Source organism: Coloeus monedula (assembly GCF_965178545.1).
Source record: "Coloeus monedula genome assembly, chromosome: W".
Taxonomy (NCBI): Eukaryota; Metazoa; Chordata; class Aves; order Passeriformes; family Corvidae; genus Coloeus; species Coloeus monedula.
Window position 1 is genome coordinate 182,796 of NC_138821.1, and position 21,315 is coordinate 204,110.

Sequence of the window (21,315 nt, forward strand, 5' to 3'; positions counted from 1 at the left end):
GAGATTGAAATGTTAAATTAATTTATGCCTGTTGAACTTTTAAAGTGCTTTCCTGGACCTGGGCCAAAGGAAATGGGTGCTGCTTGCAGCTTGCCCTGAAGAACCAGAGTATTTAATTCTGAACACTAATGATTAAAACAGTTAGAGCAGTTCCTAAAGACATTGCTGCAGTGAGAAAATGCCTTTCCATCACTATTCTCTTTTTAAAGAGGGCTCGGACAGATAAAAGTTTTCCACCACACACACTACTGCCACAGGCAGACTTTTGTCAGATGATTTGGACAAGTCTGAGTGGTTTAGGTCACTTAAAGAACCTCTGTTAAAGGTATTAGCAAAAGCAGGTTTAATGTAAATGTGCAAAAGGGTAATGAGGTTCAATGGCAGGGTTCACTGTGGTAACTGCTACATGGATGATGCACACAGAGGAAATTCTGTCTAGAATCAATGTAGAACGATTTACACGGGCACCATGGATGCCAAAGGCTAAGGGAGGCCCTGCTGCTGAGTCACAGGGTTCAGACTTGGACAGGGGTTTACACCTGAAGGATTTAGCAGCACCTAATTGCTGACTAATTTAACATTTGTGAAATGATTCAATTCCTATACGCACAGCAGGAATTTAATTCTAGATCTAAGATGGCAATATCCATACTATACTTCCCATAGGGGATTTAAATCAATTCACACACACAGAAGTACATACATATACATATACATATACATGCATATACAAATATGTCCTACCTATTAAAGATTTCAGTGTATTCATCAAATACAGAGTTCAGTGAATTCATCAAATGCCTTTGCACCTCTCAAGAGGCAAGAGCTTCGAGAAGCAGGGGTATCAGCCCAGGTCCAGATCTGTGTATCTTGAGCTGAAGCTCATGAATCAGATTTCCCCTTCTTTTCTGCTACGGAAATTCTTTTATTACATGTTTTGTTTCAATAAAGCTTTGGGCTTTTTAAGGCTGGAAGGTGTAGAAGAATATAGCAACTACATATGCACACATACATAATTTTATGGACAACAGTTTATTACACAGTAAGAAAAAAGAATAAGCTTTTATAGAAATTAGGAAACTGACAACGTATTAGCTAAATATCACACTCCTAGACCATGTTTCAAGCTATAATCTGATTTACAAGTCAACTGCACAGAATAGTTAATGCAGGTACATCCCATTCATTAATAGGTATGGCACTATTTAACACCCTGCAGGAGGAAAACCAGAAATTCAAGCTCATGTACAGATTACTTCAAGCATGGCTGTCATCCTGGAAATAGCTATATCCATGTACATATATCCACCTTTCAGCATAGAGCAACCTGAAGATCACCAGATCTAGTTAAAGATGCATTAACATCCCCATCTCAAAAGTTTTATGGCCACACCAGCACATCCCTCAGTGCCCATCCAGCATGTTGCCAGGCCACCAGATCACAGCACTCTCCACTGGAGATGGAAACTGGCCTGTCTGCCTCAGTAACATTCACTTATTTTATTTTTATGATGGGGATCTTAATTTAAGCAATACTACTTATCAATATTACCGGTGCAGGAGAGGCTACTCCCCCGTCTGAAAACTTCCTTTGATTTTAGTTTCCTCACACCCCAATATTTTTGCATTTTCAAAGCATCAAGACTTTCAAAGACCTAATAAAAGCTCACTTTTCTTGTGAGCTTTTTTTTTTCCTTTTCTTCTTTCACTCCTCTTGCCCATTCACTTTTAGCCCTCAGCATGCCTGTGAGACTGACCATACAATACCCTGCTTGCTATAAGCAGGCACTTGCCCTCATCTTTCCAGTTAGTGTTCTTCCAGAACATGAAAAAACAGGTATCAGATCAGCAAAAATCTTAAGAGTGTTATGTAAAACAAAAAAAAATCATAAGAAGAACAATCCACCACAGTAGGATTCTGTGACTTTGCTCCCTCTGATAATCTGTAGTTCTCTTAAAAACAAAAGTGATGTCAGTTTGCTGGCTCTTTAGGTTTTGGGTTCCTTGCACAGATCTTAATCCACCTCAGATGCTGCCAGACACTGGACATCTGACCATCAGAGAGGAGAATGCAGTCAGAGCTGCTTATTGACTACATCCAAGGCACTGGAACATCAGTGACTGATCCTAACACACAGTGGCCAAAGAACAGAATAGGAAACTCTGAGCAGTTCAGATTTTTCCCTGTATCAAACAACAAAGAGTAAATGAAAAGAAAAAAAGAAAAAAATCTATTGGTCCAGTTTGGTCTCTTAGGATATGAAAAATTTTCATCACAACCTCATTCCCAGCTTCTGCTCTAGACTCTCCAGGGCCTTGTCCTGAAGTCTCCTAACTCCAAAAGATGGAGAGGCAGTGTGGAGACCCCTCTATTCAAGGATGCCACTCTGGTCTATCCCAAAGACATCCCAGCTATTGCTGTTCAGAGAAGCTGAGGCTGTCAGAGAGGAAGAATTCCAGTTCAACAGTATCATCAGTGGTCTCTACTGGTACATTACTCTTTCCCACAATGGGTGAATAATGCTGTACTTCATGTCTTGAAGCCAATATCCTGGAAGTCCCATTGCAGGAACATGTCTCTGGTTGTGTGATGCTGGCTGAGCAAGCACAGTTTGGATGGTAAACACCTGGACAGGAATTGGGTTGGCAATGACTAGGGACGTAGTATTCAGCTGCCTCTGGACTCAACTCTACTGGATTATGAAAAGGATAACCAGGCATGCAACAGGTCTGGGGACAGTTCTTGGTTTTGAATCCATGGTGAAGGCCTAATTTAGCAATAAGGGGCTTCCCAACATTAACTTCCTTTCTTTCATCCATTGTATCTTCTATTCCTGAATACTCATAGTGCAAGCAAACAGTGAAGATCAAGTGTTCCTATAAAAGAGGAAAGAGGGGGAGAGAAAAAGTTATACTTCCTCTCCAAATAAGCACTACAGGAAACCCTTAGAGAGGCTCCAGTCTCCTGGAGAAGCAGAGTGACCATTTTAGGAGCTGGAGACACACACTGGGCAAGCCTTGTTTCCTGAGGTCCTCTTTTGTTCACTACTTGTTTACTGAACAGTCTGTATTTCCAGAAGCACTTGTGTTACCTCAACTGCCAAAAGCACTGAAGAAGAGATAGCAGGCTGTGTCTGGCACAGATGTTTATGACACAAAGATACAGAGACACTTAGCAGTGCCCCAGTCTGCTGAAGGGAGAACCTTCCAAAAACTGTGTGCCCAGGAGCACAGGCTGATCATACACAACACTTTCATCACCTACTAATGACTTTGTAAGAGGCAGCTCTGCTTCAGGTCAGGTTCTTCCTAAAAGGCATAGGAACACCCTCAGAGCATGCAAGAGGTGATCTGCACAAAAATACCCATCTTGGCCAAGTTCAGCATGGGCCAGGCAAATACAAAGGGCCTTGCACACCGGTTTCAGGATTGCATATATGCATCAATTCCCTGCCTTTTACTTTTCAGCTGTGAAATTAAAGTCACTGAACTGTGTTATTGTCCATTCTTTCCCTCCAAAGAACTTAGTACACTAACAATACACAGCTGCCTCAACAGAACTGCAAAGCAACGTAATTAGTGTCAATTATCTGGGCAAACTTGTAATGACTAGTGGATACTAACCCTTAGTTTTTGCAGTGAACTCAGCCTGGTGTAGAGGCAGTGTTTGGGAAGGTCCTTTGATACTAAATAGCTTCCAGTTTCCTCAGGAGTTCCTTTATTGGCCTCTTTAGGATCTACATCCAAGTCCTGTTGCAAGAAAAAAAAAAAAGAGAACTTAATTGACGGTATAGAATTTGTAGATCATAAAATAGTACTTCTTTCAGTTTGAGAAGTTGCAGCACTTTAGACCCATTTTATTATACAAGTTGCAGCTTGATATGGGTGGAACAGAAAATTTTCAACTTCAGTGGAGCAAGATCACGAGACAGCAGCAGGAAGCACTTACGAGTGGGAAGTCTGTAATGTGGGCTCTGCAAGCTGTGATTTCAGGGGGCTTCTTTACTATCCGTGTATAGATTATCATGACATTGGAGAACTCGGCTGCAAACCCCAACTGAATCTGAACACCACACTGGAATTCAAGGGACATACTTTCTGGAAGCTCTGCCAATAAATAACACATTGTTACAGTCTAAATATAAACTTAGCATATGCATTTTTCTTTTTCAACCATTTAACAAACAAGAATTAAGCGCTTGGTATCACAAATAAACATCTGCATCTCTGAAAGAGTCTTCCTATATGACGAGTGGTCTTAGAAATGCCATCCTTGACCCTCTGTGCCAACTGTCAAAGAAATTTGAAGATGCACTCCAGCAGGAAGCCTGGAACTCATCTCAGTCTTATTTTATTTTTCTTAGTTGTCTACATTGAAAACTTCTTTTCATCATGCACATTTACCATACAGTTCACATGGCTGTTTTAGGTGATGACTTTAGAATGAGATCAATGCCATCTTACAAATGTCACTGTTAGACACACAGTACTGGGAGACAGTCCCAGAAGGTAGACAACCCAAAAGTCTCTCCTCCACTGTCCGAGTGGTCTTAAATATACTGAATATACATGAATTCTACTTGTCACCTTGTTCATTACTATCTCATGTAGGGGTAAATCCCAACACAAAACCTTCCAACTGAACACAGTAATGAAAATGCAGCTATAACCTTGAATTTCTTCCATTTCCATTCAATAGTACATGCTCTCCCTTCTCCCATCATGGCAGTAGGACCATCTAAAAGCAAACTGTACCGTACCATGAGCTTTGGCCCACTGCAGGTTTCGTGCCAGGGACTCTGCAGAAGATGTGCTTTGTTGAACAGGATCAGTTAATGCCCTTTTCTGTGACAAGCTGCTGCGGATCTCCAGGGCTTGCTTGCCTTTGGTAAGGGGACACTTGCCCATATCTAAAAACAAGATGCAGAGAGCTTCTTTCAAAATCAATACTGCTGCAATTCCAACTGACTTAAGTATCTCCCTGCAATGTTGTGTGGTTGCTGTGGTTATGCCAGAGCCAGCATATCCATCAAAAGTTGCAGTTTTACAAGTATTCCTTGCTCAGCCCTTCCTTCCCTGAAGGCCAAAGCAGCTCTGCAGAGCCCCGAGGGGTTGCACGTGGCCTGGCCAGCATCCTCCCGTGTTCCTCAGAGCCAGTCCAAGCAGCATCACAGCTCTGGCTGGGTAAGGTCCTAATCAGAGTGACTAATTTCAAGAACGTGAGTAATTCCATTGGAGGAGATTATTATAAGGAACTGGGGGCAAGGGGGGTATTTTAAGTTTAGATACAAGGGCCCAGTATTGGTTATTTAACAGCATCACTAATGACCCACGTGTCAGGACAGAGTACACAGCTTGGCAAGTTTGCAGATGACTAAAAACTGAGACGAATGGCTGATACCCCACAAGACTGTACTGCTCTTTAGAGGGTCCTGGACAAGCTGTGGAACTAGGCAGAGAGGAATGTCATGCAGTCCAGTAACAGGGAACATCAAGTTCTGCTCCCAGGCAGGAATAATCCCTTGCACAGGTCCACAAAGGGCCTGACTCACTGAGACGCAGCTCTACAGGGAAGGACCTTGGGGACCTGGTGGTCACCAAACTGACCATGAGTGAGCACTGCACTCTTGTGGCAAAGGCACAGCAGGAACCACAGTGCCAGCATGCTGCAGCCTTCTCCACAGGCGCTGTTTCCATGGGACAATGGGAACATTTCTCTGGCATAGTCTGCACAGCTCTCACATACTGCCCGACACTCAGCACCTGGGAATACTCACAGCAGTGCTTGTCACGCTGCCTGACAAGCCAATCTTTCCCTGCACTCTTGAACAGAAGACAAAGCTCTGCAACCTGCAGCTGCCCCAGGCTGCTGAACCCAGGGCAGAGCTGGGCTGATGCACCTACACTACCAGTATGACACCGTTCTTCTGTGCTTGGAGCAGATGTTTTCACAGAAGCAGTACACTTCCCTCCACACTTTTCACTTTAGTGCTTCTCCCATCAACTCAAAAATACCATCACTGAAACAGGCAAATTAACACAGTGCATTGCCCTTTTTACTGCACTCAGAGAACAAATTGTTATCATTGCTATAGCACTCTTAGGCAAGTGGGATTCTGTTAATTGTTTAAATGAACATGCAAACAACTGGACTACCACAAGACAGCTGGCACCACAGGACAGAAGAGCAGTTTTGTAGATGGACAATTCAAAGCTCCATGCAGAAAGATACCCAGAACAAATAAGGTTCACTGAAGAGGAAAGTATAAAATTGAACACTATTAAAGAAGCTCAGCATCAGGAATGTTGTTAATATGCTGCCCAGTAACACCTGCTATTTGAACAAAATGCAACAAGAGCTTTAAGTAGTGTACCACATACACCATGAGAGGAAGGACATGGAAGCAAAGTTGTTTCTAGTAATGCAGGCTGAGGAGACTGTTAGTGCAGTAAGCTGGAGTTCACCTTCTGCAACCTCATCAAGCAGAACAGTGATCTTCTTGTCTTCTAACAAACGGTCCTTAAGGAACTTCATGAAGATTCCATTGGCTAACCCCAACTGCTGAATTTCAAAAGCTTCTGCTCCTTGGCACCTGTGAGATCATCAGCATTGGACAAGGAAAAAACACTGAAAAACCTGCATGGTTAACAGTAAATTTATGTTGGGAATGAGGGAAAGAAACCCTGTAATTTGAAAACCAGTTGTGTTCAAGGCCAATCTGCTCTTCGTGTTCCCTTGCAAGCAGCTGATGGAACTTTCTCTTACAATGACATCACAGACCAGACCTGTTCATCAAACTGCTCATATGAGGAGCTTACATTTATTACAGACAACTTTAGTAAAGCTCCTGACTTCTTCTATTCAGCAGTTTTTGTGCTTGAAAAGTGACCAAGGTTACTGACCCACAGCACAGTTCTGGAAAAGATTAGCTATACAATCTCAGTCATTTCTGTGGCACAGAAGAAGAAAAACCTCCTTACGTTGCATATCCAAAAACAATGTTGGCTGTAACCTTCAGAGCATCCAAGATGAGAATTGTGTCATCATATTCATTTCTGTAATGAATGGAAACACAAGGAAGTAAAATAATAATTTGAGAACTAATAATGGCAACAAATTCAAAATACAAAAAAAGCAAAGTTCAGAACCAGTAATTTTTTTCACTCCTACAAGTCTGAAATGAATCCTGACTGCTAAAAGACAAAAGTCAGCACCATCAACACTCTGCCTGAGGGCAGTGTAAAGACAGAGGCACCATGCATTATCCAGAGAAGGGCACGATGTAGTAACCAGCAGAGTTTGGCTGCAATCTCTGCAAAACACAATTCTGATATCCACCCATTTCAGATTATTTCAAAAATGGCATGATTTTTAAAATCCACCCCCCTCCCCAACCATGGTGTTGTTAGTACGAGGCTTACATCAATGGATTTTCTATTTGGACAGCAGATTGTGAAGCTGAATTGGGTCATGGGCATTTCATTGGCAGAGAAGTTTAGAGGCTTCACAGATACTAAAGCACCAGCAATTTTCTGTTATGAAAATTCCTCAGAGACCAACTGCCAGAAGTGCTGACTGAAGAGCTGATTTCAAGTGCAAGTTTAATTGAGCATAGTAGTTTCTCAACATGGAAAGAACACAGTACTTTGTGTAGAAAAATCCCATCAATCAGTTGGTTTTTAACCTCTAAATAAAGACACAACATCCTCAGTACAGAAGCAAAATCCATGGCTCTGAAGAGTTCTAAAATAAGCACTTCATTTGAGCCCTTCTGCTAAGTTAACGTTCCTTTGATCACAGTGATTCTCCTTCCTCCTTGTAATGAAGAAGATAGATAATGATGCCAGGGGAAAGGCTCTCGTTTCTTCTTTAAGATGCCCAATTTCACTTTTATCTGATCAGTCTGTTTATAACTTGTAAAAAACAAACAACAACAAAAAAGAAATAAATATCATTGAAATCAGGAGGCAGGTATGTACCCATGGGGACAAATTCTAACCACCAGGTTCACCTCTCTATCCAAGGCCACAGGCAGAAGTCTGTGGATGAATCCTACTGATGCTAAAAGCACTCAGGTGCAGGCTGTGAATTCTCAGAACCATGAACTTTGCAGTACAGGAAATTCTCAGCCTAAAGACTTCTCGTCAGCAGGAGACCTAGCTTTCTGTTAAGATCCCAAAGAGCTGAGGTCAGCTCTCACCACCTTGGAATGCAGGGGATACCTTTTGCGACACATATCCAGCAGGAACACGTTGAGTCCCGTTTGCTTCTCCTGCATCAGCCGCAGGATATTCTGCACACACAGGCAGTTTGCTGAGCGGTAGGGATTCGGGGCATCAATAGGAACCATAAAACTGTTCCCATAGTTTTCATAGCCATGGCCAGCATAGTATAACAAACCTGAGTTCAAAACACGTGTGACAGTGAGCAGTGCATCAGAGACTTCTGTCCATTTTAGCAGGTCAAAACCGTCATGCACAGCTCTGACTGTGGGCCAGGAAGTTCACTGAAGCCCCTCCAAGCCACATCAACATCAACTCCGCATTACACAAACACAATAAATTAAAAGAAGCACAAAAATCACACATGCAATAGAATCAGTTAGATATTTGCTCAAATGTACCAAGTTAAATACTCTTAAAATGCTCTAAGTAGTCATGACCTCTAATAGAAACAGTTTGTTATGTATGTGTGTAACTCACAGATAGGAACAAGGAATTGTGCCAACTGTAAAACATCCTCTCCACATGTGCAGTTACAAAGCTCTGAGCAGCAGTAAGTCTGCAGTTCATAGACAGAAAAAAAAATGCTGAAGAGTTTGGTAGGACTCCAGAGCACATCCCCATTACCAAACTACCAACGGCTCATGTTCAGTTGATTGCAGCTATATCTCCTAGTTACAGACTCATGACTCTTCTGGGTCTACTAAACAAACAAAGTCTTTGATGCTTACCTAGCCAGAAATGATTATCCTGCCATCATGTCCCTCATGTGTCACTACACAACAGTCTACAACATTTTAAGATTTAAAATCTTCAATAAAACATGCAATATTTTTGTAGAACAAAACCAACCCGATCATGGAATAAAATTTTTTCTCAACCCTGAGAAAGGGAACTGCAAGCTAGGGCTTAGATTTTCCTTATATGAATAAAAATGTCCAATATTAAAGTCATATAAATTTGCATGAAGATTAGATGACCTTAGAATCAATAATCTCTACTGCCATAAAATGCAGTTACCAGAGGCTTGTGAGATTTAATTGAATTTTCCTATTGCCTATTCCCAGTGCTGGTTTTCCTTAATGATGCGAATTCCATCTTTTAAAAAGAATTTTTATTTATCTAGCCAAAGCAGTCTATGGGTCAGATCTGCAATTAGTATTTAGTGCTCAGCTGAATAAAAGTCAACAGAAATCTGACAATTTATGCTGTCTGGAGATACAATATTCTTATGTTGTTATTCTTACTAAAATTTGCTGAGAAATTTAAGTCACCTACAGCTCTGGCACATTCAGAGAAAACCCAAAATAAGCCTCACCCTAATATACCAAGATGATCTACTGTTAATTTAGCTTGTGGAGGTGGGCACGCTAAATGTTTTCACCTTTTCATTACACATAGCTACAAGAAATGAAAATATGAGGGCTACCTGAGCCTCAAGAGAGGCAAGCTTCAAGAGAGCTAAATAAGGTATGAAGTGCAACTGCATGACCTTGTGTCAGGCCCTAAGTTAAAAGGGAAGTCTTAATGTGATTTCCAGAGTTTGGATCTGGACCTAAATCAGGGTTATATTTGAGATTATATGTATCTGAGCATGTATTCTGTAAGTAATGGGACTGACTGACTACATTCCTTTTCTGTCCTCGGCAGATGACTGTGCTATGTGCCAAGTACCTGCAACGGTTAATATGTTGAGCTCAACATCAGAAATAAATCTGCACATACCTGGGGTAAGTGGAGTAAACATGTTTGGAGGGCCTCAACAGAGACTCACACACAACAATTTTAAGTAGGCTCAAGTTCCTCAGAGACGTCAGCATTTAAGTGATATCCGCCTCTCTCCCTCCCTCAGTCCCTCTCATTTAAAAACTAAGCAGCCTAAATACTTTTAGCCTTTCAAACATATGGGTCTATGCTTTTACCCTGTGTGGAATACAATGTTAATTGCAGCCTACATTTAGAACAGCACAGACTAAGACATCAGAGGAGACAATCATCATCACTTTGTTTACTACTCCTGCCCTTAAGGACCAGCATCTGAAATGCCACTTTCCTGGCAGTAAGCCAGAATTACACAACCTAGTAGGCATCAGGTTTATATGTAGCACGGACTAAACAGCAGTAGTCACTATGCCTCTTCTATTTGAAGCTATGCCCACTAGAAAGGCAATAAATCATTACCTATTTGTGCATTGACAGCATCTTTTACAGGCTTTAAGCCATTAATAGCCACCATGAAGAAAGAACAAAATGATGATTTAAACTGAAATAGTTATTGCCAAACACCACTGAAAAACTGTTCTGTTTACCTTTTAAATCAACTAGCTGAAAAAGTACAACTGCAAAAATGTCCACAGTTATAGAGAAAAATTGAGAAGGTGTAAAAACCTTAAAGCTCACCCAAATAGATAAGCCCATCTATTTCCCAGGGAATAGAAAGAGCAAACAGCTCTCAAAAGCCTCATGTTGCTGCCAGACTGAGGCTTCATGTCAGGCAGGTTTTGGCTCACATATAAATGCCCAAATGTCAGAGCAGCCAGTTCTGCACAGACAGAGCATCAGGTAACACACCCGTAAAAAAAGTCATACTAAGAAATAAGCTGACCGTGTGTTCCAAAAAGGGATCAAATAATGTTTTCTCAGATGGCCTTTTACTACAGGAATTCTGCAATCTGTTAAATAGGGGACCTGGCAAAACTTTTTGCTCTCTGTCCTAAATAATTCCTGGAGTTTTTTTATACAATCTTAGAATTTAGAAAAATGAAAAAATAGTGGCAGTCAGTGGAAAATGTAAGAACTTTTCTTACACTCCAAACCAGGTCATTCTTGGCCTTTTCCATGCAAGACATGAAGGCTTTTGCTCCATGCATCAATTCCATCATGCTCTCCCCCACTTCTGTCTTGTGCTTTGTCCCCCAAAATCAAATCTAGGCAAAGTACTATCAGTACTATCAAAGAAAACAAAAGCCTGCATTGCAGTTTTAGGTGTGGTTAAAGAAAAAAGTTCAAACATTTGGTCTGCTCTAAAAGCAAAGGAACAATAACATTTTAACCAAAGGATATCAGAGGATATGCTGGTGGGTGCCTTTAACTTATTCTTCCCATTCTACATGCATCATATTTACCCTGAAGTTTGTTTAGGAGAGGCAAATACCAGATGTTTGCTACTTGATACATACAAAACTGACCTACTTCAGAAGGGATTTTACGTGTTCTTACCATAAACTCCTTCATCTAGGAGAAGTAAAAATTCATCCACTGCATTTCGCATCTCAGACTCAGTAAGATCCAGCAAAGAAACAACTTTGAAATCCAGCTGCCTTAGCAAACTGGTCAATTCATAGACATCTACCATTGGAGCCTTGAGCTGGGGATGATTCCAGTAGCTCATGTTTCCTATTAACAGAGCCACCTTGTCTGTGGCTGCCAAAACACACAGAGAAAAAAACATGTCACATTTATATATTCCATGGATTCAACACCTTTAAATTGAAGGTTTTCCAAAGTGAAAAGAGTATCCCATCTCACTTCAGGCACAATATTTTATCTGATTTTACAAGTCATCCCACATCAACAATACAGCTCAACTCTCTTTTCAGCCTGAAGACAAAAACTTATCCACATGAGAGGGGAGCACTTACACTCCCCCTAACACTGATGAACCTGGAAGAGGCATAAATTTTTGACGGTGGCCAGCAGCCTTTCCACCTGGTTCAGTATCAACAGGACAACATACCTGACCACTCAAGTCTACAGTGCAAATTTAAGAATGAGATTAAAAATCCTAGCAACTATTCATCATAGCACATGTGCGATCCATCTCTCTATGAGCTTCAGCTCAGCATCAAAGCATCCACATGATGGAACAGGGAGAGCTGAGCTTGCAAGGACAGCATTTCCTCAGCAGACAGGATAGCAATCCTTTCTATCACATCATCCCAATACCACTGCCTCCCAGTGTTCAAAGGAATGGAGTCACACACTGGCCACAGGAATCTGAAGCAGTAAACTGAAACAGATGAGAAGCTGCAGATGCTTCACAGGGTCACTAAAAATACTGGTGCCCTCAGCACAGTTTACTCCTGAAAGGGCAAGCAAGCATTGTAAATGGACTACACAAACATCGACAGCTTTCCCTCCCTGCAGCTCTCTATTTGCCCCACAGGTCTTGCACTGTGTCAGTAGAAGCAATACCTGGGTGTCAAATACATACAGCCATTCCAGCACAAAACTACTTACCCACAGGTCTGTGACTTGACTCTTCTTGTGGGTCTGCTTGAAATAGAAGAAAAGAACAGCGTGTCAGTGACTACAGAAAATGAACTGCATATTTCCCACAGCCACAGTCTAGTGGCACTGCTTTGTCTAACACTTTACTAGTTTAATGCAAGAAAAAGCCCTCTTTTTTTTTTTTTTTTTTTTTTTTTTTGGCAGGGTTTGGGGGTGTTTTGTTGATATTGCTGTTGTTCTTTAGCTGATTTCCTTCACCCTTTCCAGCACACAGCCTGACAGGATGTGAATAGCTAGTTATATAGATTAAGAAAGAATAGATGCTGAATCTCACAAACTGCACATTGGCATTTTCACTGACATCTGAACAGTTCATCCTCTCCAAACGAAATGCAGACATGCAAGGTGAAGGATGCTTAGCAGGGAGTACCATCTGGATGTGAAAATTCTTTTATTTTGTACTTCACAGAGGGGTGGCAGAGCCAATGCTGTGCCAAGAACAGTAAGCAGTGTGCCAAAGTGGTACACCTGGATAACATCACACAGTATGACAGAAGCCCTTCAGTGATTGAAACTGAGGCTGGGCAAACATAAACGTATTTGATGTCTAACCCAGGGCACTATCTTTGGGAGTTGAGATTTTGGGAAAACTGTATTGGGGATAATGCCTTCTGGAGCAACATTATGGATCTACACTTCTACAATAAACACCTAACAGGCTTCAAATCACATTGGCTGACTCCAACATGACTGCAAGAAATATGCCATTCAACATATTACGAGTGTCAGCCAGACACCTCACATCTTTTTCACCTTAATTATCTGAGAAAGCAGCAATGTGCTAAAACTGAGAGTCCCAAGAAACCACAGACAAGAAAGGTAATTCCCTTTGTATCTGTGTAAGTTCATGTGCAGCCTTGCGTGATTTTATGAACAGCACCCCTATGATTCTCTATATGCTTCCAGTTAAATCTCTTGGAACTAGAAAGCGGTGCTGCTCTTAAGGTGGTATCAGCTCCTATTCAATTCTCAGTTACAGATACATCCAAATACTGTAAAGTTTATACTGCAACCCAGTGAGGCTTCAGTGACTTGTAACTTAAAATGAAGATGCAAAATTAAAGTTTTTCAAAACTTACCACTTACCTGATTCCTGAAGATCACTTAAATCTTCTGTGAAGAAAAACACCAATAAAATCATGGTTTAAACAAGAAGCAGAAACCCCATTTTATTAATAAAAATGTAAGTGCCATGCCATTATTAAACACAGCCAAACACAGAAAACAAACTACTTTTCTAAAATACTTTTGGCTTTGCATTTCTGCAAATCAAACCTTTTGTGCTTATTCCACACAGAGAAGAGAAAATCCTATAGCAATACATTAAGCTGTGCTAGACACAGTATTGCAGTACAGTAGATGTAAAAATAAAGGGGGGAAACAGTTACTACACCTCAATCCCACAGGCATGCAAGAAGCTTGAAGGAACAAGGAACAAGGCATCAGAATCATCCAACTGAAGAACAGATGTTTGAAGGGCTGCTGAAAAAGCAACATCCTGAGCAAAAAATCTGATTTTGGTAAGCTACCTGTATTCAGTAAGATTTCAGACACAGTTTTCAAACATTCTAAGTTACCAGGGGTTTCATCTCTTTATTCTGAGAACACTGGAAAGCAGGGAAAAGAAAACTAACATATCTGAAGCACCAGTGGTCTCTCGGAGCAGCCACACGCTGTTGTACACAATCCCCTGTGCTGTGAATATTGCAGACTCTGAGATGCTCAGTAGTCAAGGGATGGTACCAACATTAAATGTCACAATACACACACTTCTTCCTCCCCATTGCAACAATGCAAAGGAGAATGGAAATCATCCTAAGAAAGTTGCTAGAAACACTTCTGCAGACATGGAGCTGACACTGGAACTAGCTCTAGCCAGCTCTCTAAGATCACCCAGGTTCCTGAACATCTCCAGATTTTCTTGCTAGGATGTTGCCTCCTGAGCCCCACCAAAGAAATCTCCAGATCTTTACATTTATTTGAATACCACAAAAGAAGAAAGTAGCCTGGTTTTTCTCCTGTGTGCTCTAGATCATGGTGTCTAGAAGAACAGAAGAGAGAAGCACGTGCAGAAAGACTGTTGCATTATCCATCATTTTAAACCCAAGCTCTTAACCCACACATGCTTTTCAGCAACACATTCAACAGCCTGTCATCCCCATCACTGATTTTGAAAACTGCTTCACAACTAGAGGTTTACTTTACCTTCTGTGCACTCCACTGCCATAGCTTTCCTTCCTTGTGTTTTAAGGAGGGGGAAAAAATGGAAGACAAGAGCTCTCAGTTATGAGAGTTAGCACACAAAGTGGAAGACAAAGGGCACTGTCAAGCTGCTCTGCAATCTGGCTCACTTTACAGCAGAGTAAATCTGCATTGACCATAACACTGTACAGTAACTATTCCTGAAACTGAGGAGTACTAAACTACTGAGGTAAGGAAATTACACAACAGTATTGCCAAATAGATCTGGAAGCTATACAAACAGATCTGCTCCTCTTCAGTTCACTGCAAATACACATGCACTGAAACGTGTTCTATTCATTCATTCGACTTGAAATGAACAATCTCACCTGTCCCGATTGCTGAAGGACTCCATGTAACAGAGTTCATGTCCCCAGCAAGGGCTAAAGTGGCTTTTAGTTGCCAGAAAGCATAAATCATCTTGCATCTGCTAACAAGCCACATACATGCTGGCAATGCAAAAAAGGGATAGCACTTCTGTGCTGGTTACCATAAAAACCCAAAGCCGTAAAATTCCATTTGCTGGAAGCAGGCACAGGTGTCTTAACAAATTGATAAACTTAAAATATAGAAGGCATGTGCTTGGCTTAATACTGAAGGCTTCAAAAATAAATTCTAATGATGTGGAAGAAATGGACAAAGGAGCTGACCTCTATGAAACAGAAAAACTCCTTACCTATAATGACTTCTACCTTCTTGCTGTCTTCGTCCTCCTGGTCATTGAATACATGACACCAATATGTTCCTTGATGTTCCACATCCACGTAAGTTACCTATGCAAGCATCATCACAATCATCCCAACAGACCTCCAAAAAATACCTGCCTCAAGTATTTAATCCTTGCATCTAAGCCCACAGGCAAGAAAGAGTAAAAAAAACGAAAAACAGCACTTCAAGTGAGCACTTTGTCAGAAGTTATCAAGGTTCTGGAGAAATTATTTTCTTCAAGGGAACTTTCTCTAGTAAGCTCAAGGTGGTTACACATTAGCTCCCAAGGCTGGCCCACTGCCGTAACTTACTGTGTAGACATTTTTGCTCCCATTTGCCAAAGGAAATCCATTTCTGAACCATTGGTAATGAGGAATTGGGTTTCCAACAGCTCCACATTCTAGTACCAAAGCATCCCCCACTGTCAGGTTTTGTGGCTGAGGCTGAATACAAATGCACAACTTGTTTTCAGGCAAACCCATTAAGCTCCCTTAAAAAAATAAAAAGCAAGTAAAAAGAAAAGGAAGTGTCAGACAACCTAAGCACAGCAACAGGGACCCAAGTGCCTCGAGGAAGCAGGAAGGCACTTTCAGAAGGGGTTTTTGCCACTTACCATGAGCCGTGTCCTGAAGCTCACAAACTTCAAGGCGTGCCCATCGACTGAACATGAAAGAAGATTCACTGTTCACTCGGCAGATGTAAAAGCCGGAATCCTTTACACTCACTGGACTCAAAACCAGTTCTGGAGAATTACCATGGGGAACCTGCATCACAGGTGAACCAAAAATACTTCCATTTCAATTGGCTAATCTAAACCAGGATCAAGCATTATAATATTTATTTCCAAGTCCATAACACCATCCTCAACTCCTTCACTTACTTGAAACTTACTGGTAGGCTGAGAGACAACTGAACTTACAGCTTCCTTTCTGCCCCATTCCACATACACAGCCCCCAGGAGCAATGTGGTGCGAATATAAGGAATCACTGTTTTGTTTTAGCACACTCATAGGATCATTATCCAGCATTTCTTAAAATTTTGGTTTTATGAGTATATACAACAATCTTCTCTCATTGTAAGTTAAGAGTCTTTAAAAAAAGGGTAATCCAAAATCATTATGTGTTATTTTCACTATTTAAAAACCCTACATTCTTTACGAACTCTTACCTCTTTTTCCTGCTTGAACCACTGGTAGTGCACAAATGGGTGTCCTGTTGCCCAGCAGCACAGCTTGACAATCTGACCAGAGAGCACTGCTTGAGAGTCTGGCTGTACAATGATCTTTATACCTTTAAGACAGAATTTACACATAGGAAAGTTATGAAAAAATACAAGTCCATAATTTACATTTGCATTTAAATTGCCCTTGGAGCAAAGAACATTTCTGTCATTAAATATACTTGCAAATGGTTTGTTTGTACTATGTATATGCACAGTTCCAATTAGTTATATTACTTAAAGACATTCAAAATTGTCTTCCACTACACAAAATCCATGCTCAAATCAATCAGTACTCGATGGAGCTCATAAAAGATTTAAAGTAGATCATTCAGATATTTTAATTTTAAAGGAAATAATACATCTTATGGTATCACAGATCCCTTTTTAGAAAGATATTTCCAGTTTTAAGCATTTGCTTACTCCCAACAATTTCTTTGAGCTGTTCAGATTAAGATTAGGCCCAGCCTGAGGAAGTCAAAGCAGTCAAGAGTTTAAGTCCAACAGAGTGTGTTTTCCTGCTATTCCTTATGGACTCTTATGAGCTGAATCCTTGGTTTCAGCTTTATGCCTCTAACTCCTCCAGAACACAGGGTGGGGGTTTTCTGCAAGGTAAAATTTTCCACTTCAAATCTTAACTGCCAGGAGAGCAACTAACTATGACATGATGCAGTTATTTTCTTAACCTAAACCATTCCAGATCTTGTTACAGCATGATCCCAAAAACAGATCCACTGATGTAGCCAAGGTCATCAGAAGAAGGGGGGGAAGTCAACGGCAGAACAGAAAGTTTAAAAATCATTATTTGAAGCATTCTTTGCTCTGGATGGTACAACTAGACCAGAACCCATGTAGGCAACAGCCTGAAACAGAGACCACATGGCATTTGGAAATCACATAACCTTGCCTGGCAGGGCAGTGGGCTCTATCAGCTATCTCCACACACAGGATTACTCTGAAGGAGTGGAACACACCAGCAGCTACTCCAAAATAGCTGCAACACTTCAAAATTCCCTGCCTTCTATACTCCAAAATCACTTCCTTCTACACCTAGCACTGGAGATCACTACCTCAGTTCCTCATTCAACACTTCCTCTGCTGCTTTCCACAGTTAAACTGAGTGTGTTAAGTAGTTTTTGAGCATCACAATCCTCTAACAACCAATACAAACAGCAATTATACTATTTCAATTTAAAGGACAGAAAAATTAAGAAGACTTGCTCTTTCCAAAACTTTCACTTTTTTTAAAAAAAGAAAATTCTCCTGATAAGTATTTTGCACTCCTCAGAAGCATTCTAAACAAGTTCTAAGAAATCTGATCCATAATTTCTTCACAGTTTCATTTCTTTTCCTGTAGTTTATTCAGCACTACACAGTCACTTCCTGTACGTATCGTGGAATTTAAAAATCCCAAGATTGTCCTAACAATGGTTCTCAGCCCATGGCTTCTTCTCACACACTGTCCAAAGAACAGGACAGCCATCAGCATGGCAAGGAGCTTGCCGGTCTCATTTCCACTTCCCATTCAGAGAAGCTTTTTTCATTTCCTAGGAGTTTGAATTTCACCCCATCCTGAAGAAGAAGGACCTAAGAGACGGCTCTGGTTTTGTACTACAGCAAGTAGCACATGATCCCCATGGTCCTACTTGTGTATCATCTCCTTGTGCTGCCCCACTTCCTAGACTTTGTGAACAACCACACTGAATCATAGAATTTGCTGAGCTGCAAGGGATCCACAGGGATCATCAAGTCCATGTGTTAGCAGAAAAAAATCTAGTTCTAAACTAAGTTTATCTGTCCAGTTAGCAAGCTGGACGAAATCCAGCATGTACCAGAACTGCCCTAACTGGATCCTTCCCCTTCACTTGGGATAAGTTACTGACACTTCCAGACCCAAGTGCCGGCTGCACTACCTGTCTGTCCATCTCAGGTCTATAAGCATCTCCCAGAGGCACAGGCTGACACCAAACCCCAGTCAGCAGATGGAATGGCAACAGCCAGCATATCCATGCAGCCAAGTCCAAGTCTGCAACAATGCTGCATGAAGGCTTGGCTTACTTTTAACCTCAGAATCAGATGAGCCAATTACCTTGGTAATCATCTGGATCCCAACTACCAGAATTCAAGCACTAAAGATGTTTTTAGTTACTGTAGAAAATTAGTTACTTGAGTGTTTCCAGTGTAAAATCCAGAGCTGCAGTGAAAGCACAGCCCAGAACTGACCTGAATGGCTGAGACATCGGAGAGCCTCTGTGTGCTCCAGGGCCTGCAAGGACTCTGCCAGCTCCACCACAGTGCAGCCCCGATCCCCCAGCAGCTTCAGGAGACTCCAGCTGGGACTGCCTTCTGGCTCCAGCACCTGGAGGGAACACTGCTCCAAATCCAGAGGGCTATGGAATAATGCGAGAAAGACACGGCATAGACCTTCTTAATTCCTTTTTCTCAGAAAGGACCTGGGTTAACAATCACTTGTAGATAAATAAAAAGATTTTTAAAAATGGAGATGGGGAACTCCTAGCTGATTTGAACATATTTGCAGCATTTCCTTCAGGAGTTCAGAGGTTATTCAGTGGTACCTCCACAGACAGAAACTGGTATTAGTGAGTTGGATGCTGCAAGAGATGCATATACCTCACAATTTTCAGCAAATGTATTAAGAAATATTCTAATTTTCACTTTCAAAGTTTCAGCAGAAAAAGTAGTACAGCACCTTTCATTTCCATGTGCCTAGTTCAGAAGCCGTAGAGAGTGAGTCAGACTCTCAACTTCAAAGTACAGGAAGACTGATTTTAAAGTTGTTGTTAAAACAACTGACTGCTGGAGCCCAGCCTAACCCACCGTCAGTTAACTGCGTCTGAACTTCAGAGTTTCAACTTTGGTGTTGTCTTAACGCATTTTCAATCACAGCGAATTCAATCAACACAAATAAGAAAATGATGACAGCTACCTAAAGGGAATACAAGGTTACATATTCGCACAAAGAAGATTCATCAACGTTTCTTTCATTAAATTACAGTGCCACGCAAACCTGGGGGCGAGATACCTTCAGTATGTGGTGATACCTTCACTTATCAAGTGGAATTTCAGAGTTTTAGGAGATTAGAGAGAGAGATAAACCCCGGCCGCTGGCCCGCGCGGTGCCGCCGCTGCCCGCGCCCCGCCGCTGCCCGCGCTCACCTCAGCTGAACCGTGCCGCGGCTCCCCGCTCGCTGCGCCAGCTCCCGCCAGCCCTTGCCGGGCGCCGCGCGGTCCAGCAGCTCGCTGAGCCTGCGGAGCAGCGGCTCGGCCAGGCGGCTGAGGGGCAGCGGCCCCGCCGCGCCGCGCTCCATCGCTCCCCGCCGGGGCGGTGCCGCCGCCCGGAAGGAAGCGCAGGGCAGCGCGGGACGGGGCGGCCGGGCGGGATCCGCCTGAGGGGAGCGTGGTCCCCGCGCCCTGAGGGGAGCGCGCCGTGGCGCCCCCTCGGCCGGCCCTGCGGACACCGTGAGGAAACGGACCGGGTGTGGTTGTACCCGTGTTGAAATGGGAGTGTTGTGTATCCGACTGCGAGGGCGAGATCTCCTGCAGCGTCCCCGACTGACGCTGAGAAGGACGAACGTGGCTTTCGAACCGGGAGCTGGGGCATAAACCAGACGAAGCCTAGACGACACTGAGGGCAGGCGTCTCGCTTTGAGGAGAAACAGCTTTATCCAGCTGCAACCAGAACGGCCATGGACTCTCCTCTTTGACATAACTTCCCCCAGCCTGCTGCCGCTCTCCAGGCGTGCAGCATAAGGGTCATGCACCTTGCGTCCTTTAGGGAGGATGAGGAGGGGCTGCTCGACAAGAGCCTCCCCAGGAGATGTTCCCGTGAGTGATCGTGATCGCTGAAAACGGATAGATGATCTGAGGCGAATTCTCACCTCTCTGGTATTGCAACTTGTTCAAAGTGGACTGAAAGTACGCAAGAATGTAATTTTACTAACATTTTTACTCAATGATCAAGCATTCGGGTTGCTCAGAGAGGTGGTAGATGCCCCATCCCTGGAAGTGTTCAAGGTCAGATTGGACAGGGCTTGGAGCAACTTGGTCTGGTGGAAGGTGTCCCTACTCATGTTGGTATTGGACTATATGGCCCTTAAAGGTCCCATCCAACCCGAACTATTCTGATTTGAATGTAGCTGCCTCTCATTTCTTTGGGGGTTATTTTGACTTTTAGGCTCTTATATAAAACATAGATATCCTTATTGCTGTTTCTGAGTGAGGGTGGTTGGAGGTGCTATATTTATTGCTAAACACACCAGTTTCCTATCTGTCTAGATAACACTGGGAGCAAGAAGTATTTAGCACAGTAGTATCTTGTAACCGGTTTTAGCTGCACATCCTGCAAAATGCTTAAGAAAAAACTTGGCACAAAAGTTACTTTTCAGCCTCCTCCAGTCCCTTGAGCTCAGGGCAGTTTGTGCAATTCATTACAGTTCCTCCTGTGTGAGACTCGTCTCCTTGGGTACCAAGAGTGGAAATACTTTCTTACTTCAGGATTCACTTATTTGCCTTCGAGGGATGAGAATCATTAGGTGAATTTCCATGTAGTGATTGCGAAAAGTCCACTGTCCACCTTTGATTTCCTCAGCCTGCTTGTTAGACACTGTGGATTT

The 21,315-nt window shown here is 42.3% G+C and overlaps 1 protein-coding gene across 6 annotated transcripts; it reads right to left on the minus strand.

Annotated features, from left to right (window-relative positions):
* Window positions 1–1,013: 1,013 nt before the first annotated feature.
* On the minus strand, window positions 1,014–20,409 carry LOC309584622 (mucosa-associated lymphoid tissue lymphoma translocation protein 1-like; the record flags this gene model as incomplete). Of its 6 annotated transcripts, none has more annotated exons than XM_082300749.1 (17): window positions 1,014–2,877; window positions 3,625–3,750; window positions 3,950–4,107; window positions 4,761–4,910; window positions 6,466–6,593; window positions 6,982–7,056; window positions 8,224–8,401; window positions 11,443–11,646; window positions 12,463–12,495; window positions 13,600–13,626; window positions 14,719–14,751; window positions 15,431–15,527; window positions 15,774–15,952; window positions 16,076–16,226; window positions 16,631–16,752; window positions 18,905–19,071; window positions 19,859–20,409. In XM_082300749.1, 17 exons carry the CDS (start codon window positions 20,407–20,409, stop codon window positions 2,413–2,415), a joined length of 2,844 nt encoding a protein of 947 aa, XP_082156875.1. In that variant the 3' UTR covers window positions 1,014–2,412. The 6 variants fall into 6 exon arrangements, with proteins under 6 accessions (XP_082156875.1, XP_082156874.1, XP_082156877.1 ...); XM_082300748.1 differs by having other exon boundaries at window positions 12,463–12,498; XM_082300751.1 differs by lacking the exon at window positions 14,719–14,751.
* Window positions 20,410–21,315: the final 906 nt, after the last annotated feature.